The 25,305-nt window shown below is 35.7% G+C and overlaps 2 protein-coding genes and 1 long non-coding RNA gene across 4 annotated transcripts; all 3 read right to left on the reverse strand.

The window, feature by feature from the left end:
- Positions 1-56: 56 nt before the first annotated feature.
- Positions 57-2,157, reverse strand: LOC136226035 (UDP-glycosyltransferase 76B1-like). Its single transcript, XM_066014313.1, has 2 exons — positions 1,498-2,157; positions 57-1,125 (listed from the first exon to the last, which is right to left on the reverse strand). Exons 1-2 carry the CDS (start codon positions 1,985-1,987, stop codon positions 212-214), a joined length of 1,404 nt encoding a protein of 467 aa, XP_065870385.1. The 5' UTR covers positions 1,988-2,157; the 3' UTR covers positions 57-211.
- Positions 2,158-5,515: 3,358 nt separating this feature from the next.
- LOC136226037 (uncharacterized) lies at positions 5,516-9,767 on the reverse strand. Of its 2 annotated transcripts, none has more exons than XR_010687500.1 (3): positions 9,443-9,767; positions 9,185-9,232; positions 5,516-5,943 (listed from the first exon to the last, which is right to left on the reverse strand). It is a non-coding gene; the product is annotated as an uncharacterized lncRNA (long non-coding RNA). The 2 variants fall into 2 exon arrangements; XR_010687499.1 differs by having other exon boundaries at positions 5,516-5,893; positions 9,443-9,758.
- Positions 9,768-10,403: 636 nt separating this feature from the next.
- Positions 10,404-12,136, reverse strand: LOC136227605 (7-deoxyloganetic acid glucosyltransferase-like). Its single transcript, XM_066016305.1, has 2 exons — positions 11,614-12,136; positions 10,404-11,333 (listed from the first exon to the last, which is right to left on the reverse strand). Exons 1-2 carry the CDS (start codon positions 12,119-12,121, stop codon positions 10,414-10,416), a joined length of 1,428 nt encoding a protein of 475 aa, XP_065872377.1. The 5' UTR covers positions 12,122-12,136; the 3' UTR covers positions 10,404-10,413.
- Between the last annotated feature and the right edge of the window lie 13,169 nt (positions 12,137-25,305).

The following is a 25,305-nucleotide window of genomic DNA, read 5'->3' on the forward strand; positions in this document are numbered from 1 at the left end:
TCTATTGTTGTTGTTTGATTATCAATGTTTGTTAAAATTATGTAAAATAATTAATATGGTCATAATAATGCAACTAAAGTCCCAATTAAAGTATTATGAAAATTGTAGTGCAAAATTATAATAGTGTTGGTACATGATTCTTGTTCTTCCTATACTATGGAAGACTTTAGATCTATAAAATATATATCTTAGCCTTTGAAAAACCAATGGACTAGAATGATAATATGTAATCAACCAAGCTGTGAAGAGATTTGTATGAAGATCCCTCTTTTTTTAGACAAATATCTACCTTTTCCTTCAAACACTTAATTCTCCCTCTTATTTCCTTCCCCTCTATTCCCACCATTAGACTCTTAATTGCCTTCTCTATCTCCCCTCTTTCTACCTTATGTTCTAAATGTATTCCAATTTTCCAAACATCAGTTGCATACCTTGCATTTATCTTCTGATCACCAAAAAAAGGCCAACATATCAATGGAACCCCTTCTGAAATACTCTCCAAAGTTGAATTCCAACCACAATGTGTCCAAAATCCACCAATAGCAGGATGAGCTAGCACCTCCAGTTGCGGCGCCCATTTCACTATGCAGCCTCTTTCAACTACCATCTGATGGAACCCATTCGGCAAAAGTTCAAGCCATTCTGAACCCAGAACTGAACCAGGCCGAATAACCCACAAGAATGGTTGTTCGCTATTTGCTAAACCCCAAGCTACTTCTAAAAAATCAGCTTCATTTATCATTCCAGTGCTACCAAAGCTCACATATAGCACAGACTTCGGCTCTTCTTTGTCTAACCAGGAAATGGAATTCTTGTCTTGTGCTATTAAGCTACTGCTTGAAGAGACTTGAAAGTACTTGTGGAATGGTCCTATTGCAAACTGCGGGACACCGAATACCTCATGGCATTTGAGCAGTGCAGCATCTTCTAATTCTTCAAAGGAGTTCCAAATCATACCAGAGGAGCTCTTAGGCTTGTTGAACATGTTAGCTATCAAATGGAAGAAATCCTCTGGGTTTCCTGTTTCAATTTCTGGCATGTCTTTAACACTTAGAGGGGGAAGTTCTGGCACATCTTCAACTTGTACGAGTGGAAGTTCTGGAACTGCATCATTTGATGGGGAATCTGATTGGAATTTAATGAAATAGCAGTTAATACAATTAGAAGATGCTAGTTTTAAGGTACAGAACATAATTGCTTCGTGAATTTGGAAGTATGTTTAAATTGTTTGAGCAATCGCTAGCTCCTTGAATACTTTCTCATAGTACATAAAAATTAGGGATTCAAAATGAAACATGAACCATTGAACCTATGTACAACCATGTCAAAATGCAGTAGTTCAAGCAAAAAAAACAAACAGCTATCCAGAACAAAACACAAGAAAAGTCTTTCCATCATAAGAAAATAATTGAGGCAAACAACAAAAGATAACAAATGTATTAGTGATTCAAACCAAAATTATATGTTCAACTGGGGAAGAAAAAAAAGAGTGCAAACCTTTGGTAGTCATATACCCTTTATTCCGCAGAAATGGAAACGCATCAGAAAAGAGAAAGCAAGAGATATTACTAGTGGGTAAAGCAATCCAAGGGAGCTTAAAACTTGCAGCAACATCTCCAATGAAATCCCAAACAGCATCTGTAATTAAGCAAGCAATAGGCTCCTTTGGATCACCTGACAACAGATTAGCCAATAAATGACGAAATGGGTCAGCACATCTAACGTTGAGGGCAGAAAGGAAAGCTATAGGGTCTTCATGGTATGTAGCTGCTTCGATTTCTGAAAGGCCTTCAGGGATTGAGCAGAAGGTGAAGTAAGGGTGATCGGATGGGTTTGGAGAGTTGAAATTGGTGTGGATTATAGTAATTGAGAAACCTTCTGAGTAGAGGATTTTTGCTAAATGAAGCATTGGATTCATGTGACCTTCTAATGGCAACGGAAAGAGAAGAACCCTGCGGCCTTTCTTCTTCTGCAAATGGGTTTCCATCGCTGATTACAAGTTGTAGAAGAGAGCAAGAAGATGATCGGAAGTCCTTGTTCTTGTCTGTAACACTCGTGAACAGAAATCAAAGCGTCACTACTTGATAACAACTGAACCTAATCATTTGTTTAATCCAGTTTCTTTTTTATTACAAAATTTCAATTTCTTCAAAGCAATAATAGAAAAGGACATTTTATTTATTTATTTATTGAAAAATTGTGTAATATACAATATTTTGCTGTTTCATTTGAACACTACTGTTCATTTGAAAGTGTAAATGGGTCGCATCCCGACGGTGATGGAAAATCCCCGATAACGATCCCCGTGAGATGAGGATAAGGATAATTTTGTTCCGGTTTAGCTTGCGAGGACGGGGATGGGGAATCCCGGAGATGGAGATGAGAAATGCATTCCCCAACCTACCCTGCTTACATCCCTATTCATGAACTTGCGATTATGTTCCATAATTCGAATAAAGGGTCAAATTCACCCTTCAATTTAGCATGAAGGGTCAATTTAGCCCAAATCAATATTTGGATATCAACTCGGTCCTTAAAGTTGATGTTAAGGTTCAAATTAACTAACGAAATCAGCCTGTAAAGTATAATATATTTTTGATACCTGAACTTTATCATGTTTATATTTTGATATATGAAATCTATTTTTATGCCTGAAAACTATTATATTCTACACAGCCGCATAACGCTTTAGCGTCATTGCATTTCTTCATGCATCAATGCATACTATCGATGCACTAATACTATATTGAGGGATTTAGTGAATTTTTTTTTAAACCTGTTTCGAAGAGTTTCTATCAAAATTAATTATTCATTCATGACCATACTTACTCATATTTCGATGGATTTTTAAAGATTTCTTTTATTAATGTAGTTTTAGCCTTTATTTTTTTTTTCACATTTTATCATTCAATAGAATTATTTTATCGGGAAAAATAATAAAAATATAGAATTAAAATTATAAATTCAATTAATTATTATCCAATATCAACTACGTTGTTTTTATAAATAAAATATATTCAAAATTTATCTATGTTGTTATTTTTTTAATACTATTATTTCATTACCTAAAAATTTGGGAATTTTTTTATTTAAAAGAAATAAAAGAATAAATTACATACAACATGCGTCAATGCATAATATCAGTGCATTAATACTATTTTGAGATTGTTTAAAAAAACACCATTGAGAGATTTAGTGAGGTTGTTGCATCTGTTTCGAGATTTCCATCATAATTAATTGTTCGTTGTCCATATTCATATTTCGAGGGATTTTTAGAGATTTTTTTTATTAGTACGGTTTCAACACCAGTTAAGTATAAAAATAGATTTTAGGTATCAAAATGTAAACATGATAAAATTTAGATATTAAAAATATATTATACTTCTTGACTGACTTGATAAAGTACTTTCAAACCTTCTATTGATAGTATTTTTCTGAGTGCCATGGCATTCCAGGTTCTGGGTACAAGTTTTCCGTACAGTCTTTTAACCTATAAGTATTCGTAGTAACACATGTGGAATGATCTTCCCACTTTCGACTCATCTTACCCTCTCTGTGTACACTCGGCTATTTGGAATGGATCTTCCCATCTTCGGTCCATCTTACCCTTTCCTTCATCCACTTAAAATGCTTCAGTGCTGCGCAAGACCAACTCACCTACTAGGAACTATTTGGGTCTTACCTTTTTTGTCATAGGTGGCCTTCATTCTTTAACGATATACCTCCATATTGGTAACTGCCATTTCTCCTTTTTCTTCTACCATATCCAACTTTTTTCTCATGTTGGCCTCATTATCAGCCTCAAAGTAAAAAAGTACTATTGGACTTTCCCCTATATCTATGAATGCTTCAGTCCCATAACACATGGAGAATGGAGTCTCTCCTGGTTCTGTTCGAAGGGTTGTATGATAAGCCCATAGAACTTGTGACAATTCATTCACCCAATCTTTATCTTTGAGCTCTAGCCTTTTTTTTGCAAGCCAATCACTATGCTTCAGTTCATAACTTCTGTTAGGGGTGCACGTGGTCGGTTAACCAGTCCATTAAGGTTAATTCGGTCGGTTAACCATTTTATCGGTTTTTTAAATACACTAACCGTACACTAGTCCACTAAATTCGGTTAACCACTAATCGGTTAACCAATTATTCGTTCGGTTATCCTTTTTATTTCGGTTTCTAACCATTAGTAACTAAACATAAAAATAATAAAAGAATTCAAATTAAAATTTATTGCCAAATAAAATAAACTGATACATTTTAAAGTTTATGACATTAACTACCAACCAAATCAAAGTTTAATAAACTGACTCATAAATATTAACTGAAAATATCAAATCACATAATATGGTAAGGTTTTATTCTATCCTAAGTAGAGACATATGCAGAACTTTCTATCCCAAAAATTAAAACTATAAAAGAATAATGATCATGAAACCTAATTTTTTTGCCTCATGTAAATTAAAATTTCTATAAACTCCATTTCAACATAGGATAGTTAATGGATTGTATGTCAGTTTTTTTTTCCGAAACTTAGTAACTTAGTAAGTGTAAATAAAATAGCATAATAATAAATTAATAATGGATGGATTGTATAATATAATCGGTGGAATAGAGTGGATTAATATTGTTAATATAATTGATTTTTTATATATTTTTAATATTTTATTGATATTCGGTCGGTTTCGGTTAACCACGGTTTTTGAAATACAAAAACCGTAACCGTAACCATTAACCACTATTTTTAAAATTAAAAACCGTACACTAGTCCATCGGTTTCGGTTAACCTTATTTTCGGTTTGGTTTCGGTTTGGTTTTTCGGTTTTTCGGTTTTCCGGATTTTTGTGTGCACCCCTAACTTCTGTCATACCATTAGTTTGAGGGTAGGACATGGAGGTGAACTGAAGCCTAATTTGTAGCTTGGAGCAGTAGGTTTTGAAGGCTGTGGAGTTGAATTTCATGTCATTGTCCGTTGTAATCGTGCGAGGAATCTCGTATATGTGGAGGAAGAGTCTATCGACGAAATCGACTACTGCAACTGTGGTTATTGAAGACATGGCTTCAGCCTCAGTCCATTTGTTGAAGTGGTCTATTGCTACTGGGAGGTATTGTTTCAGATTCTTGACATTCGAAAAAGCTCCTACAATATCGATCCCCGAAGTCGCAAATGGCCAGGCTGGGTTGATAATCTTCATGAGCACCCGATCCTTTAACTTGAAAAGACTCGTTTTTGCAATACATCGCCACTTAACGTTTTTAAAGACGTCGTTTGGTGGGTCCCTTCCGATGCATGCGTTATTTATTTATTATCATTTTTATCATGTTTTTAGGCTAATTCGATATGTCAGAGTCGCCACCCGAGATTAATATCCGGGAACATAAAATTTAGATGATATATGGGCTCACACTATGTCATCTCTTTAAAGTTAGGTTCACGAATTAAACATTATTAAGTGTTTGATTAATAAGATCGTAGACTTATCTTCCGTTAAAATATCAAATATTTCTAAGTGGTTTTTTTTTTTTTTTTTTTTGATAAAATGCCACATATCATTTCATTAACTTAATAATACAAATACATCACGAAAGAAAGAGGAATAAAACCTCCATCCCATACAGGCAAAAAACCCACAAAGGGAAGAAAAGACTACGAAGAGCAATACATAGACTACAAAGAGCAATAAAAGACTACAAAGATCATTAAAAACCAGAAAAGATACAAATACAACAAACATAGAAGTCATATCCTTCTCGTAAGTCGAATCCCGTTGAAAAACCGTTGTAATCCATACTCCGTCCTTTAGGCTCTTCCGGACGTTCGGATCTGAGTCCTTTCTGTTTGTGCATCCACGCAGATCTATAGATCTACGGACAAGATAAACCTTTTCCGCTCTTGCTAAGACCGAAAAAAGAATAAAAGTAGAAATATAGCTCACAAGAGTAGATCTGACGGAAAAAGAAGTTCAAGAAGGTAAATAGACTTCAAACTAACAACAAAACGTAAATCTAAGACTAAAAACGAAAACTAAAATATAAATAGGAGGAGGAAGAAGGAAGACAAGCTTCCTTCTTCCTCCTTAACGAGATAGCAGCGGAAGAAAAGGCGGAAAGAGAAGAGATGGCAGTTCAAGAAGGGTGGGGAAGAAGAAAAGGTAAAAGGCGGAGGAGGTGGGAAGGAGGCGGAAGAGATCTGGAAAAAGAGAAAGGAAAGGAGATGCGGAGCAGGGACCCTAATTGTTGAAAGGCGGAGTTAAAAATGATTTATTCTATTCTAAGTGGTTTTCAATTTATAAACATTCACCACGCAGATTATGGAATGCGATAAATAAATTCAGAATTTTTAATTACATCCCAATTTAATATCAAAATCCTATACATTTCTAAACAAATCTATTAAACCTACAAAATAAATAAACGTTAACCGCGGGACATTGGGATTCGTCTTCGGATTTACACTATGACGTCGGACTCGATAAAATATGAATCAAATAATTCTTAAAACACTGACATATCAACATGGTGTTAAAACTACGTCTATTTATTTTTAGTGGGTTAATTTTATTCTTAAACTACCATTTATCCCGTGATTCGTGATTAATTATATGTTACATCTAAGGCATTTTTAGAGTTTATTCTAACTTATTGGAATTAATAGCTAAATTAAGACCATAATATAACTCTAATCCTGGACAATTAACCTAAACTATTGGAATTAAACAAATAAAAAGAAAGCGATAAGCTAATAAACTTAAAAGCTATGCTTATAATTTAATTTAATAACTATATAATTATAACTATAACTACAATTATATAACTAATACTATAATTAAGTAACTATAATTAATATAACTCTAACTCTAACTATAATTTAATAAAGGAAAAATATAATTATAGCCCAAGCCCGGAATATTTAACCGATTTCTAAAAATAGCATAAAGAGTCTTTTTAAACCCTTCAGAAGGTTACATTCCAAGCTTTGGTCCAACGTTAACGTAGAGGCAGACTCCGACAAACGCTTCGAACGAGATCCGATAGCTGAAACCCGTGAACGATGAACCGACTCCTTGTAACATGTCAGTAACTTTCCGGTGTGTGGAATCGCGAACAAAATGAAGATTTTTACGGAAAATATCGTGAAAAAATGATAACTTTCACTCCATTTCAGTCACTTTCACTCTCTTTCACTCTATTTTCTTTGGGTCAAATATGCCCTTTTGATTTAATTCACAGCTCTCCTCTTTAGGGGTGGGCATGGTTCGGTTAACCGGTCCATTAGAAAAAAAATTTAACCGAACCGTTATCAATAGTTTTTAAACCATCCAAACCAAAACCGGTCCATATCAATCGGTTAATCATACAGCCGGTTAACCATTAATTTCGGTTAGATTTTTCGGTTAACGGTTTTTAACCAATTCTCACCGGTTAATAAAAAATCAACAGTTAATCATAATTTTTACCCAAACCTAAATTTTTAAATAATATTAAAATACACATAATTTCAAAAATTCAAACGAAACAAATTCATATAAAAGTTCAGAATTCAAACATAAGTACCAAACTAAAAAACAATCCATTAAGTTTACATTTAGAACATAAAGAAATGTAAATAATATTTCATCAAAGTACTTATTACAACATAAAGCAGTATAATTTATGTTATATATTTATATTAATATATGTTATAATCTATGTATTTATATTAAGCAGTATAATCTATGTATTTATATTTATATTTTGTCTTTATCGTCAAATAGCCTATATATATATTTTTTTAAATTTATATTTATTAAACGGTCCGGTTAACCGTTAACCGCGGTTTTTGAACACTCTAACCTGAAACCAAAATCGAAACCGATACCTATCTATTTTTTTAACCATTAAGAAAACCACCGGTTCAGATAACCATTTTTTCCGGTTCGGATTACCGGTTTGACCAGTTTTTTTTGCCCACCCCTACTCCTCCTATTTATTTCTTTCTTCTTTTTGGTTTTCTATTTTGGTTTTTCTTTTCTATCTATTTTCCTTGAGTTGAGCCCTCCTCCAATAAACCGAACCTGCCTCCTCCATTTATTATTTTCTGATTTTTTTGTCAATTATTTTTTTATCCCCCATGCTTTGTCCGAAAATCCCCCATCTCTCTTTATTATATTTTGTAACTATTTAATTGCCTTTATTTAGATATGGATCTCTTCCCAACAAATTCAGTTTGCATTGTGAATTGAGCTGCAACCAGAAAATAATGTATAGCCCTATAATCTATGAGTTAATTAAAATGCAAAAAGACATTAACTAAACAAAAGGTTGTTAGTATTGATATGGTAGTTTGACTAAAGTAAGTTAGATGTGTCTGTCAGATATTAATATGACCTTCAACTATCTTGAATTTTTAGTTAAAATTGTTCCATGACAGTGTCAACATAAAATTGAGAAACAGCAAAAATACAGAAAGATATATACTAATGTATTTTACCAAAGTTGGTGAAGATCAGGGCCGTTCCTGACCTTTTAGAGGCCCGGGGCGAGATGATAAACTTGGGGCCCTTTATATATATACATTCTACTTTTTTTTTAAATTACAAAGGATAAGGTACAAATTTAAGCCATATGGTTATTCGGAGAGAGCAATTAGCATGCACGCACAAAATAGTGCAATCTTAAGCCTAAATGTTATCAGTTTCAAGCTTAATTGTCAGTTTAGCCCAAATCGATGTTTCGGTATCAACTCAGCCCCGAATTTGGTAATATTTGACAAATTAGTCCAAATTTGACAAATTTTATGTATTGAAACTGAATGGACTTGAGCTAATTTGTCAAATATTGTCAATTTCACACCCGAGTTGATAGCTAAACTTTGATTTGAACTAAATGGATCATGTCTGCCAATTTCAGGGGCCATTTTAACCCTTAATTCGAACAAATTGATAAGATAAACTTTAAACCGGCATATAGAAAAGAACCAAGGAAGTAACTATTAAGCAGCAGAATTAGAATTGAAATTAAAATCAAAGCAAAAAAGCCAATGGGAGCAAAACCCAACTATGAACAAATTAAGGAGCACACATTTTACAATTGGGAATCAAATCACCAATAACAATTCAATTCAATTCAATCAAATAGCCACAAACTCATCCAATCAAAGCAAAGCCCAAAAATCAATAGCAAAATTTAGGGGAAAATAGGTACTTACAGATGTAAAATTGCTGGTTTTAGCAGGAGGAAAAGACCCGAGAAACGGCTTGATAAACAGCAAAGCAAAGCAAAAATCAAACATGAAAATCAAAAAATATGTAAACAGCAAAGCAAAATCAAACATGAAAATCAAAAAATATAATTTATAAACAGCAAAGCAAAAATGTAAACAGAAAAATTATGTAAACAGCAAAGCAAAAATATAAGCAGCAAAATAAAAAAAATATAAACAGCAAAATAAATTCATTTTACTTACCAAGAGGAGGGAGCAGCAACGCAGGAGGAAGGAAGACGCAACGCAGGTGCCAGGAGACGCAACACAGGAGAGAAATGGCGGGAGACGCACAGGAGATCGCGGGAAGAAATCGCTGAAAGGGAAGGAAGGAGGAGACGCAGCGCAGCAGCGCAGGAGACGTAGGTTTTTAATTTTTTTTTTATATACTACAATGAAAAAATGATTTTGGGGCCCCTAGAATTTATGAGCCCTGGCCTGCGCCCCAAAAATCAAATCAAGGCCTAGGGCCGGCCCTGGTGAAGATGTTTATGTTATGTTACAGAAAGATATATACTAATGTATTTTACCAAAGTTGGTGAAGATGTTTATGTTGTGTTGTGGCCATTGATCACATCATCTGCCACATAACAGTAACATTTCTGTTATACCTAATCTGCCACTTTACTTTGCTAATCTTGGGGATCATCCATGTGAACAAGTGCTATGCTTCATGCAATCATCATGTTAACAATTTCTCCAACTAACATTTTCAACAAACACAATCCTTTAAGTGGTTATAAAAGTCCGATTGCCTCCTTAAACATTAAAAATAACCGACTACTAAGTTATGACCTTGAACTTGTTTAAACAGATGTATTTGCACTTTAAATTTGCTTCAAGTAACCTGTTAGCTTCTTAAACTTGCTTAAAAATTATAGGCATTTCAACTGGTTTAAATCTCCACTTTCTCTACCACGTATAGTTTAGAAACTAATCAAATCGCTTAAGCAACTTTAAAAGGATATCTCATGAAGCCAAAGTTAAGGATATATTAGGCCTAAATTCAAACACCTCAAACTTGAAAGATGAAATATTCTTCAGAAGTACTTCCAACACTCATGACTAACAATTATGTTTATTTCATAAAAATCATAATCATAAGTACTTCTAAGAAATAAAAATTTAAGATACAATGAAGCACACTTTAATTTACTTGCCCAGGCATACTTTAATTAACTTTTCAACCTTATATTCTCAATCAAACGATCAAGATTACAGGAAGAAGACCCTCCTTGGACACTAATTCTTGCCAACTCAGCCATCTTTTCTGCAGATTTCACAAACTCCTCCCTCATATCAACCATCAAATCATTTATCATCTTTTCAACAATATTTCTATCACATGTATCCTTCATATCCAACCCCAATTTCCAAACCTCACTAACAAACCTGCTATTCACTTGTTGATCACCATAATACGGCCAACAAATCATAGGCACACCAGCAGCTACACTCTCCAAAGTTGAGTTCCATCCACTATGTGTCCAAAATCCACCTATTGCTTTATGTCCTAAAACGTCCTCTTGTGGTGCCCAACTCACTATGTACCCTCTTTCCTTAGGCCCAAGTTCAAGTTCAACTGGAATTTTTTCAAGAACATTACCATCTTCATCAATAAGAGATTCATGCCTGATTGCCCACAAAAATCTCTTCTTGCTATTAGCAAGACCATGGCACAATTCCATTATTTGATCTCTTGTCACTAATGTAACACTTCCAAAGCTTATATAAAGTACAGATTTCGATGGCTGCTTATCTAGCCATTCAATGCAGCTTTTGTCCACTTTCCATAGACTGTTGGAGCTTGAATTTGACTCTTGTTGATTTAGTTTTGTTTGCAAGAGCTCGTTGACAGGGCCAATGGTGTAGGTGTTAGGGTATCGGGTTCGGATTTGAGAGAGTATTGGTCCTTCTAGCTCTTCAAATGTGTTGAGGATTAGTGATTCTGCTTCTCTCATAGTGTTTGTGCAGAGTAGGAGACTTGGATCTGTTATGTCACTAACTTGGCAGAATTTTTTGGGAAGATCTCTGCATCGGAGAATGGTTTCCATGCCTGGAACTTTTGTTATCAATCTGTCCATGTCTTCTTCTCCTTCATTTTCAAAAGAATCTTTAATCGTTGAACATAAAAGGAAACGTTAAAAAACAAAAATCTTGTGGTTTGGAACTTTGATTTTTTGTGACAAAATGATACTACTTGTTGCTTTTGATATCAGCAAAAAAAACCCTGGATACCATTTTGTCACAAAAAAAAAAAAAAATGCACAGTTCTTAAAGTAACAAAACACAGATACCACAAGAATTTTTGTGAACTTTTCCTAATTACAGAAAAAAAAAACAAGGAGAGATGGTATTCTGTATTGATTAGTTACCTCTAATAGGAAGTTGTTGAGCATCAATAATGAGAGGAATACAATAAGTAACCCAAAAAGAGGAAGCACTGCAAGTATGGAACTGAACAGATGGAATTCCAACTTCAATGGCAGCATCATGAACAAAAGACATAATCATATCTCCTATGATAAAATCCACAGATGGATCACTCTCACTTAACATTTTCTTGAATTTTGGCTTGGTCTTTGATTCCATTGCCTCTAGCAACTTTCTCAACCAATCAGCGAAATCTTTCGTTGGCCCAGGCATACAATCTGGAATGGTTTTGAATTGAAATTGAGGATATTTGGAAAGAAAACGAGATTGGATATCTGAACAAAGCACAAGTTTTTCATGGATGGATTGGTAAGTTAAGAAGGTAATATGATTAAGGCCAGAAAGGCATAAAACTTGAGCTAGATTAAGCATGGGGGTTACATGACCTTGGCCTGGTGCAGGAAATATAAGTACATGAGGAACAGATGCAGAAGTTGACCCTTCACTCATCTTTGCTTGGATCAATTAATACTCTTCACTTAATTTGTTATTCCTCGCTTCTGCATATATGATTTATAGACAACATGAACCAATCACAAGTTGCCAGATCATACCAATCACTAACAGCTCCACAACCTAATTACTAGAATGTTAACACATGAATTATATTTGTCACACAAACATAACTCAACTCTAAGTTAACAAAGTTTTGACAATTAACTAATACAAATGTATAGTCGCACCACGGTTCATTAGATCTAAACTTTAGAATGATTTTAAATTGTTTTAAAGTTTAAATTTTTCGTTTGACCAGTGAGGACCTATTTCAATATTGATGTAGAAATATAACGATTATCTAAAGGAGAATGAATTATGAGTAAGTTTTTGTTATTGTATAATAATAATAAAAATAAGGGTAAATTATAGAAAATAAAAATAAAAATTCTATGTAGTCTATGCAATTTATAATTAAGTTCTTACACTACGTCATTTTCCCTTTCACATGACACAAATGATATGATAGATATTTGTTTTCGTATCGTCTAAATGTTTTTCACGAGACTATATTAAATTTATGTCATCTAAAAGCTTAAGTACAAACAACCTGAAATCACATGTGACGTTACGATGACATGCGTATGTCATCTAAAGAAAACGCGATTTTGAGCGAAAAGGTATTTAATTATCAAATTGTAGGACGTATATATAACCGTCGTTGTTATCTGAAAACAAAAAAAGCCGCAAATGAAAATGAGTTTCACGGCCAACCTTTACCTCTCCTAAATTTAACGCGCTCAAATGTTTTAATTAACATTTCAGCTTATATATAAACCAGAGGTTACAGGGTAAATTAATTAGGTTTCTTCAGCTCGATGTCAGCTCATATCTCCAGCTCGATGGTTCAGGGTTTAGGTCTCCTATCCCTCTATTTGACTAAATTCATGGAAGTTTTCTCCATGCAAATCTTTGTTTCTGAACATAGAAATGGTAAGGTCTATTTGTTCTCTTCCTCGATGTATTAGAGTTTTGTTGTTCCTTAATCCATCGTTTCCTGATCGAACCTATAATAATCTTTAGATTTATTCTTGCAGTACGTAACAGCTATTGGAATAAGGATGTATTAATTGTCTGACTTGCCCATGAAAAGGTTGGGTCTCACTCTTCCATAACCGTAATAATCATCAGATTTACTATTGAAAAGGATGAGTCTTTATCATAGATATGAACTGATTTCGTATTTTAAATTCATGTTATAGGTGTGCCTTTCTCTTAGATACACTCGAATTCCTTACTGTTGTCAGGGCCGATCCTAACAATTTAGGGGCCCTAGGCAAAATAACCAGTAAGGGCCCATTTAATATAAAATTTACAATTTATAACCTCTGTAAGAAATATAGGAATCAACTACACTTTCTCCTACAAACATGTTCTGTAGGAATCTTATACATAAAGTAAAATGTTACATGAGATTTTTGTAAGGAAGATGTTCTCTATAACTCACCTACAAATAATTGTTTCTCATACGCATTTATTTGTAAGAGTTAAATAATAATAATATATACTTTATATATTTATTTTTTCTCCTTATTTTAGAAAACTTTTTCTCTAATTATTTACAGCGGTATTATTAAATTTTTAGATTTATTGTTATCATTGATATTGTTTTTTTTTTTGCTTTTTATTATTAAATTTTAAATTGATTTTTATTCATGTCATTACATAAATTAATTTTTAATTTTCAAATTTAATCAAATTAAGGTAATAAAATGAAAATTGACTTCTTACCTTAAGGTATCCATATCATTTATTTTTTTTCCATAATTGGATGATAACTTTATTTTTTTCCACAATCGAACTCATGCCCTCTTTAGTTGGAGAACAAGGCAATACCATTATGCTAATTTGAATTTATTTACTATACTTAAAACATAAGATATTTATTTACTACTCAAATTTTTTTTTGGGCCCCCCTCCAGCCCTGGGCCTAGGCCGGCGCACCGCAGGCCTAGGCCCAGGGCCAGCTGTGACTGTTGGCAATATACTTTATGAAGCTATTGCGGGTGATGTCGAGAAAGGTAAATCTTACTCTTTTGTTTGCAAATATTACTAACATTAGGGATTATGAAGTGATCCGAGTCTTTTTATTTAAAAATAATATTTGCAGGGATATTAAGAATGCTTATGTACATGAGAAGATTGATTGAAGAGTATAACATGGGTATAAAGCATGTAATAAAAGGTCAGTAAAGTTGTAACCATTACTCTTTTACAAATTGGTTGATATTCATTGAGTATGTGTATGAAACATGTAGTAAAGGGTCAGTGAAGTTGTAGTCATACTCTTATGCTTTAGATGGGTCATTGAGCTTGAATAAGTATGTTGCAACGAGTGAGTTATATTGTTATGAACTAACTAAGCTTTGTACACCTTAATTTTTCCTTAACTTATTGAGTACATGTGATTGATTGTTATCTTATTAAAAAAAAGTGCAATAAGGGATTGTGATGTATGTGTATGAATATAAATGTGTATACACTATGCCATTTTCCCTTTCACATGACACAAGATACATGACAGACATTTGTTTTCATGTCGTCTGAATATTTTTCGTGACAGTATTTTAATTCTATGTCATCTGAAGGTGAAATAAAAAATGCGCTCGATTCTCAGATGACGTTACAATTACAGAATCCTGTCATCCAAAGAAAACGCGTGTTTTTGTTAAATTTCACTTACTCATCAGATGACACCTGCAATAAATGACTGTCATTGTATATGGAAAACAAAAAAAGCGGCAAACGAAATTTCACTTATGCGGCCATATACCAAATTTAGGCGCTGGATGATTTGACTGAAATTTTAGCTCGTATATAAACCCTGTATCTCACCCAAAACCCCATTTTCTAGGTTACGCAATCTTGATCTCCTTCATCTCTCTCGATTTCCATGGTTGATTAATGCAATCAGTGAGCTCGAAACACGATACTGGTAAGTATCTATTGATTTTGCTTGTTCCTTACTCTCTCTTTTCCTGATCCGATTTACTTTTGTGTATGTCGATTTCAGCAACTGGAATAAGGATCTATTGATTTTCAGACTTATCGTTGAAAGGGTTAGATCTCTCGCTTAGATACACTGATTTTATTATATTCATTGTTAGATTCGCCACTGAAAAGCTTGGGTCTTTATCTTTTTTAACCTAGGGCAATACAGTGCCGGTTGCTGAAGATGTTCTGATTTCTTTTTATTTGAACATAATATTTGCAGGGATAGTAAGAATGCTACATGCGAAGGCTGACTAAAGAGATTGTCAATCAGTTCTTGCGTTTAGCATATGGGAAGATTTCTTTAACTTATTGAGTATATATTGTTGTTATGTTGGTTTGAACTGATTGGTTGCATGTATGATGTTGTTGTGGGTGGTGCTACTGAGATAGGTTTGCAATATATCTTTGTTGTCCTCTGAACAGACTCTAGCAAGTGCACTAGATACAAGTAATAAAGTGATAAATAGAGTATCATCTCCACAGGGATTGATGGCCAAATTTTACAAGAAAAACCTTGCAGAACAGGGTGTTCGTGGTGTGTGAATTCTTTATATTGAGAGATATTGTGAATTGGTAACTAAGTAAACGATTTAACTTATGAAAGAGAATATTTGATAATGATAAAAAGGTAGAACAGGCTAGGCCACATCACATGTTACTTTCAGTCTCTAAACATCCTATTTATTCATGAATGAAGTAAAGTGAAGTCAAGGTCTCTGCTTTAATGCTCACTTAAGTCAACTCTCATGTGTTCTTAAGATTCTAAGATGTACTATAACCGTAAGCGTCCCTAAAGTTGGTTTTTTCTTGCATGACGATCGAAACAACATTTCTATTAAGAAAACCCTTGATACAACCCCCTAACATTTCTGCTTCGGGGTTTGGACGTTTGCGAAATAGTTCCGTAAAGATGAAAGCAGTTCCCTATCATTCATCTAACACTAACATACATGCATACAGCAATGGAGTGATAACTTTCGCAAACACAACATAATATATCAACATTCATTCATAAATAAGAAAATAGAAGACTTACATAACAGGCCCTAATTGGCCTAACCCGTTCAAAACGACTACTCACTCATACTTCCGAGTGAACAGTCTGCTTCACAGTTATAGAGCTCCATCAATGGAGTTTCTATCTTTTTTGAGAGCTCTTTCTCTTTACCAAAATATCTGTATTTTTAGTTCATAACAGAGATCTGCCTTTTCCTTCTCCCCCTACGTCTATTTAAAGGAAAAAGAAAAGGTCAACACGGTACTTGAAAGTATCCGAGAAAATATTACAAAAACCAACCAAATTGTTCACAAATCCTAGAATGCTAGAAGTGGTTAAGATCCTTTTGACCTTTGAACACTCAAGGGTCGAACTTTCTTGTCATCATGCTACTTTTAACTACTCTTATCCGCCTTTCCTGCCTGCCACTCCTACTGTTTGTCCTGTCACTATCCGTCATCAGAAATTGCAGTGTTAGACCACTGGATCAAAGGTTGCTCAACTCCTTCTGGTATGCGCGAAACAGGCTGCTTACAGTCTGTTAGACTTAATCTTTCCTCATCTGCACAAAAACACTTATACGACCTTCTTTCTCGTAATTTAACCCTAAAAACACCCTTAATTCATTACAAATAACATGTTAAATTGTAGTTAAATTCATGCCTAACAAATACCCCCAAATGGAATCTTTGCTTGTCCTCAAGTAAACAACAGATAGAAAACAAGTTAACTATAAGGAAAGAGTTAGGAATGAAAGAATACAGAAGAAGGGTTTGAGGAGATCACGGAGAGGAAGGGATTATAACAGATCCTTTGTTCTCGGAAAATATCAACAGAAAATGCAAATCCCGATATTTAATGAAGTTATGCCAGTGTTTGATCGTGTAACCCCAACTCAAGAAATTCCTCAAAGCTTAAAGTTAAACCTCAACTTTCAAAATGAACAACCAGTTTGCCTGTCATGCCTCACTAAGGAATGGATGTTTCACTCACTCTCATATGGCTCTTTTCGCCATAAGGAAGGGAATGCAACTTCACTCCTCAGCTCAGTAAATACACTAGTAGGGTGTGAGTTTGCTTTTTGGTCCTATTTCTATGGATCAAAATTTTCCAAACAGAGTCCAAAGGTCTTTTAATGGTTGTAATGCAAGGTTAAGGTTTAGGTGTGGGAGTGAATGGCTTTTGTGTGTAAGAGTTCTGTCCTCATACACTTTACACCAATCCTTTATTTCTCACATACAACATTGCACAGCTTGTTTTATCAAATGACTTACCCACACTTTTTATTAACTCCTACCACTAAACAACCAATGATTTGGGCACACATCGTGGTAGTGTGCCATAAATGAAGAGGTTCTTTACAAATTTTTCTTTTTCCTCTCACTCATTTTCTTTTATTCGCTATTTCATTTTAGTATGGGCTCGAGTTTCCTCAGCCAATTTATATTTTCAACTAGCACCGCTTGCATGAGGCAGATTCTCGACTCTTTAAGCTCAAAGTGAAAGGATTATGGTTATTTACATGCTACATTAACGAAAAACATGGGTAAGGCTCAAATGGTTCATCCTACTATATGAGTGCAATGCACGTGTTAAGTCTTTTACATGGTTGAGTTAGGTGCCTAATGCCTTTATCATTCTAGGTTTGTCAAAAAAATTTCCATTTCTATAGGGCATACCAAAGCAAATTCTCCCTAAAGATAGTAAGTACTGGCCCACTCTTTAAAGAATCAATGCATTTTAAATGCAATTGCAGGCTCAAGTTCTCACTATTTTGGGGTTTATGCATTTAGGCAAAAGGTCCCTCTCGTGAAAGTTGATTTCGAACTTCAAAATTTTTGGAACTTCAAGACTCGGGAATTTAAGATTAACACAAGGCTATCACCACACATCTCAATCATAACAAGCGCAATCTGTTTAGTGATTACTACAGAGACTAAATAATCGCAACACTAGAATGTTTACAAGAAAATGAACATAAACAAGGAATATTTACTGAGGACAGTTAAAGATTTTCATTTGTACATGCCAAAGATCACAGGGGGATAATTTATCATTCAGAAAAATATACTACACTAACAACTTGTTCAAACTTTTATCATGTTATGCACACAGATATTGCATTTATTAATGTAATTTCCCACCCCCAAATTAGAATGGAACATTGTCCTCAATGTTACTACTAACAAAAGCATAGAAAAATAACATAACATGATAACAGGTGAGTGTAAACAAATGCAAAGAAGGGGTATAAGTGTTACCAGATGCTTGGATAGCGACAAATTGAATGACCAGACAGGCGGGGAGAGAGAGGAATCAACCTCTCTATCTGTAGCAGGAGCATTGCCATCCCCTTTCAAGGAGGCAGCGACATTTGCAGTTGTTTCAGTTTTAGCTCTTACCGGACTCTTGATTGAGGTACCAGAGGGACTCTCCTTCCCATGTTCTTCCATACGAAGGTGTTTGAGCAAGTTAATCTCGCCTTGTTGCACGGTATTTTGATGTTCCAGAGAAAAGATATGCTCTCTACAAGCTTGGGTTTGTGCAAACAGGGCGTTGAACTTGGAAAGGATGTCTTCATTGGAGAGCTTTGCACATTTCTGGTAAAAGCCAAGATCCTTGGCTTGCTCGATTTGCTCAGACTCGGATGACACCGATACAGTAGGCTCATTTTTCCTCTTCCGGCTTTCAACCCTCTTGGCCTCCACAAAATCGGACATCCAGACCCACTTCCCATTCACCATCCTCCCGAATAGCATGCTTTGAAGGCTTTTCATATCGATTTGGTCCGGGTAGTTGACCACTCTGAGCCGGTTCTTGTCTTCTGGTTTGAATACCCCTATGGCCTCTACAATTCGAGTCACAATGCTGCCACAGCATATGACGGATGAGTTTTTTCTTCCAAAAGCGCTAATGTACTCCCCGAACCAAAAGCCAAGGTTCATCCTACGCCCTTGTACCATACTCCAAAGAGCCGTAAGGTCTGCGTTAGGGATAGTGGCCTGGTTCTCATGCGCGAAAATGGTGTCGGACGCCAGCTTATACAAGTACCGGATGGCGTAGTCCTCAATACCAGATGCTTTGGATGCACTACCGTCGTAACTTGGCTGGCCAGAGATTGAGCACCAGAAAGTTGTTGGGTCAAACTCGTCCGGGGTTTTGGTGAAAGCCCCTTTGTACCCGTCAGACTCCAAGTCATCGTCATCCGCAGCGCCGAGGAGGTTATTAAATGTGTTCAAGGATGGCCGTTGGGTATGGGTCATCAGCTGGAAACTGAACTTTCCTTCCTCATCTGGGTCGGTGATCTCAGGATCATGTTTAAAAGTGGCTAGAAACTCCAAAGTGAGTTCCTTGTACGCTGGTTCCTTCATCTCAAAGAAGCAGCCAAAATGGCCCGCTTCCATGGGTTGCTTTACACGTTCCGCAAGCTTAAGATTTTTCAGCGTATCCCAGCATATAGTTCTTACCGGCCCAAATTCGAGTTGAGCCAAATCATCATATTATTGTTGCACAGCGGCATCCTTAAACTGAGACAGTTTCTTTACCAGTTTCTCATCAGGTACAAACGCGACTGTGCTTGTGCCCACCATCTTGCCCTTCGCTTTGTCTTTCTTTGTGCCTTCAACTTTAACTTGTTTCCCTGAACCTCGAGTCCTTATCCTGCGAAAGCGACTAAATAGGGACACCCAAAGATAATTATCAAACAAGATATGGGGAATGGTGTGAAAGAGAGAGTGTAAAACAATTTTGAACTAGGGTCTACAATACAGTCAATCCTTTAAGTAGAAAGACGAGTGAAACGGCCTGTTGCCAGAACCGTCATTATGACGACGTTTCCATGAGCGCCACCTGTATGCGTGGTTGTGGCAACATCCGCGTCCAGTCGAAGAGACTCTTGGGGCAGCAAACGGTTACTTTTTGAGTTTGAATTTATGATACCCTACCTACTCCGGTTTTACCGAGAGAGGTGCAATAGTAGAGTATAATAAGTACCAAACGAACAGATATATTTAATGTTCACTTTATTTGCCCTATGTTTACTTAACAATGGACTTCTCCCCAAAATATTATTTTAATCTCCTTTTTCAAACAAGTAAAAAGTTAAAACTTTACCCATATGGAAGGGTAAAAGTTTTACATCTTTGCTCGTTCAAAGGAATTAACTTAATTACGGACCATCAGATGACACAGAATTAATCTTAACCAGACTAAGCAATGCTAACTAATTTTTTTGCAAAACTGTAAAATAAAGTATGAAAGTGCAAAGTTACTCGTGCTACAATTGGTGTTTGCAGCGGATGAAGGAAAATTAGGCTAAGGTATAGCAGCGGAAATATAAAAATTTTAGCCAACTTCCTTTTAACCATAGGATCCGTTAATCGTTATTTCATATAAAGAGGGATAAGAAGAAATACCTTTTGAAGAACAATCTACCGTTGTTAATGAAGCGCCCACAACTCTTCTCCGAGTTTCCAAGCACGAAGTAAAACACGGTGAGGTTAAGTTAGAATCAACCGTATGAGATGCAACCAAAATAGATTGCCTCTAATTAACCAACACAAGATCAAAGAAAAAGGAGATAGATGAAATTAATCGATCGATGGAAGCCGTATGAATTCTTGTCCACGAACTAGGGGAGTCGAATTCTCTTTCTCTCTCTAAGCTAGGGATTTCGAAAATCACAAAGGGGAATTAGGGAAGCTTAGTCGAAATTCATGTATAGAGGGGGTATATATAATCACTTGTATCTAAACCCTAGTTAGATAGGAATAGGTTACTTAATAGGAATTCAATTCGGAATAGAATTCCTAATTATTATCTCATTATATATCTAATATATCTAGGATAATAATAAATAACCTAATTGGATAATAATAGGAGTATATTAATCTAATTAAAACTCATAACTTAATTATCTCTTAATTAATTTAATTCATATTCCTAATCAAATTAGGATTAATGGAATTAAAATAATTCCTTATTATTATATATATAAATTTCGGCCCCCTCTAATAAAATGGGCCTTATTGGGCTCAATTGGGCTTCCATCTATTAATGACATCCATCTCTATTTTGGTTCCAAGTCTTATGTGTGATCCATTAGGTTCTTACTACTTCTGGCCGTATGCAACTATTAAATTAATTTCTTCAAGAATTATATTTAATCTTTGCATAACGGAATGATGTACTGAGTATGTTATTGGCAAGTCTGTAATCATTCCCCCAGAGTCCGTTAAGAAGACAGGTTGATTCTGTCGTTAACCCTTCCGTATTAGTTACAGTATAATTCGATCCTTTATCAACTACATCCTTGAACTGAATCTTATGACTATGGGTGATGTCAAGTCACATATAGCGAGACGTTCGTTTTACTTGTATAGGCCGAGTCAACTCAAAATAGATAGGTTAAGTGAAATATGTATTTCTTACTCTCAAGCTATCACCTTGCAAGGATTTAGAGTCGAGTCTTCCACAAGCGATCCTTGGATGTATCTCCCATTAATCGGGAGTGATAAATGCTCAATCCAATGTATAACTACCCTGACATTACCTCCTGTGACACCCAACCTTTGCCGTTCACACCCCAGAGTCATCTCTGTTAAGGATCGTCGGACAGCAGGATCAAAGTCTCACATTCAGTAATTCAGGATGACCAATTAACATTCCTTTGAGTCTGAGGATTAGTTATACCTATTAATACCAATGAGATGAACAGGTGACAAGGATGAATCTACCCATCCTGTTATCTCAAATCGGATCCCCAATCCTAATGAACGACGTTTCATCGGATCTATGTAACTGTCCAGATATCTATATATATGAAGCTTGTGAGATCAGCTTTCTGTCGGACAGAAGACATTGTTACATACAAGTCTCAACAGTGATATATCAATCCTAAACATATCACTTGACTTGGGGTGGTTTTAAGTTTATTAGTTTATTATAAAGTTTTGTCTCACTTCATGCTTGTATGAACACTTTATAATCACTTTAAACAAACTTACAGATTTCGTTTTATTAGACTTTATTTAGTGCTTAAAAGGGATTGCCTTTATATAGTTATAAAACATATATCTCATTAAAACAAATGATATAAAGAACAATTCATTTACATTAATTTTGTATCCTAGAACAATTGTCTATAGGACACTAAACCCCAACATACTCCCACTTGGACTAAAGCCAATTGTTTCTAAAACTTATCCCAGTAGAAGTTAAATGACGATCATGTACTTTCTGGGTTAAAGGCTTTGTCAACGGATCTGCAATGTTGTCCTCTGTAGGTACTCTTTCTATTCTCACATCTCCTCTAGCCACAATCTCTCTTATGATGTGGTATCGCTTTAGGTAGTGCTTAGATGCATTATGAGACCGTGGTTCCTTTGCTTGCGCAATGGCTCCATTGTTATCACAGTACAGAGTCATGGGATTGACAATGTCAGGCACCACACCTAGTTCTGTAATGAACTTTCTAATCCAAACTGCTTCCTTTGCTGCTTCCGCAGCAGCGATGTACTCTGACTCGGTCGTAGAGAAAGCTACGCTTCCCTGCTTGGAACTCTTCCAACTGACCGCGCCCCCATTCAAGATAAACAGGTATCCTGATTGGGATTTAAAATCATTCTCATCTGTGAGATGACTAGCGTCTGAAAATCCTTCAATTTTCAGATCTCCTTCTCCGTACACTAGGAACATATCTTTAGTCCTTCTCAAGTACTTAAGAATGTTCTTGACGACAATCCAATGCTCGTCTCCCGGATTCCCTTGGTAACGACTCGTTACAGATAACGCGAACGCTACGTCAGGTCTAGTGCATAGCATAACATACATAATCGAACCGATTACGCTGGCATACGGGACTACAGCCATGCGTCGTTTGTCATCATCAGTTTTAGGACATTGATGATTGTTTAACTTTACTCCATGTAGCATGGGTAAGTTACCTCATTTCGATTCAAGCATGCTAAACCGATTTAGCACCTTTTCAATGTATGTAGCCTGTGAAAGACCAAGCAGTCTTCTCGATCTATCTCTATAGATCTTTATACCAAGTATATAAGATGCTTCACTAAGGTCTTTTATTGAGAAATTACCGGATAACCATACTTTTACCGACTGTAATAGAGCAATGTCATTTCCCATTAACAGTATATCGTCCACATATAGTATGAGAAATGCTATAGAGCTCCCACTTGCTTTCTTGTAAATGCAAGCTTCTTCGCAATTTTGTTCGAAACCAAATTGTTATGGTTTCGTCAAAACGCTTATTTCAGCTTCTAGATGCCTGCTTGAGTCCATAAATGGATCTCTGAAGTTTGCAAACTTTATTTGCATCCTTCGATATGAAACCTTCAGGCTGCATCATGTATACATCCTCAAGCAGGTTTCCATTTAGGAAAGCTATTTTCACATCCATTTGCCAAATCTCATAATCGAAGTGAGCGGCAATAGCAAGCATGATTCTGATTGATTTGGACATAGCTACAGGAGAGAAGGTTTCGTCATAATCAACACCTTGTTTCTGACGATATCCTTTCGCTACCAACCTAGCCTTGTAGGTGCTAACCTTTCCATCCATGTCAGTCTTCTTTTTGAAGATCCATCTGCACCCGATGGGTTTTATCCCTTCAAGTGGATCAACCAAAGTACACACTTGGTTAGTATACATGGAATCCATTTCAGAATCCATGGCCTCAAGCCATGCTTTAGAATCTGGACTAGTAAGAGCCTCTTCGTAGTTTTCGAGTTCGTCGTCTAACACGGGAACCTCATTATCATCTCCCACTAGAAAACCATATCTAACTGGGAGTTCACGAACTCTTCGTGATCTACGAATAGGTGCCACTGGAGTCTCATCTAATGGGACTACTTCGGGTACCTCAACCGCTTCTGTTGTTTCAGTCGGTGTTTCTTCCTCTTGAACTTCGTCGAGTTCAATCACGCTTCCCTTTTGTGTTTCTTCGAGAAACTCTTTCTCTAAGAAGGTTGCGTGCTTGGATACTATTACTTTCTGATCATCTGGATGATAGAAGTAATACCCTATGGTTTCCCTGGGATATCCAATGAAGAAACATTTATCAGATTTAGAATCTAGTTTGTCGGACGCAATGCGTTTGACATACGCTGAACAACCCCATACTCTCATAAACGAGAACACGAGTTTCCTACCAACGAACAATTCATATAGTGTGGAACTAGCGGATTTAGTTGGTACTCGGTTCAGGGTGAAGAGGGCAGTTTCTAAGGCATAGCCCCAAAACGTCTTTGGAAGTAAGGCCATGCTCATCATGGATCGTACCATATCTAATAGGGTACAGTTCCTCCTCTCGGATACACCATTGTGTTGTGGTGTATAGGGAGGTGTCCATTGTGAACATATCCCACATTCAGTTAGATAATTCAGAAAATCATCTGAAAGATATTCGCCACCTCGATCAGATCGAAGCGTCTTTATTTTCTTTCCTAATTGATTTTCCACTTTATTCTTGAAGCATTTGAACTTGTCAAAAGCTTCTGATTTGTGCCTCATCAAGTAGATGTAACCATATCGAGTATGGTCATCTATGAAGCTCATGAAGTATCTGAATCCTCCTCTTGCTTGTACCGACATATGACCACATACATCTGAATAAATGAGTCCTAGAGTGTCTGATACACGCTCACCTTTATTGCTAAAGGGTTTCTTTGTCATTTTACCTTTTAAACATGATTCGCATGTTTCCAATGATTCGGAATCGATTGGATCTATAAGCCCATATGAATGTAGCTTTAGCATGCGTCTCTTGTTTATATGGCCTAAACGACAATGCCACAAGTAAGTTGAATTATCTAGCTTATGTCTTTTGGTATCAATTGCAAAAGCAGGAATTTTGTTATCTAACACATAAATCCCATTTTGTGAAATTCCTGAAAAATAAAAGATCGAATCTTTATAAAAATTGCAACTCTTGTCTTTTATTGAAATATGAAAACCGTCGTCAACAAGACGGCTAATAGAAATAATGTTACGAGACATCTCAGGAACGTATAAACAATTCCTTAATTCCATTACAAGCCCAGAGGGCAAAGGTAAAACATAATCTCCAATTGCGAGGGCGGCAACTCTTGCTCCATTTCCTACTCGCAAGTTTATGCTTCCTTTCTTTAG

The sequence above is a fragment of the Euphorbia lathyris genome, chromosome 4 (assembly GCF_963576675.1).
Source record: "Euphorbia lathyris chromosome 4, ddEupLath1.1, whole genome shotgun sequence".
Taxonomy (NCBI): domain Eukaryota; kingdom Viridiplantae; phylum Streptophyta; class Magnoliopsida; order Malpighiales; family Euphorbiaceae; genus Euphorbia; species Euphorbia lathyris.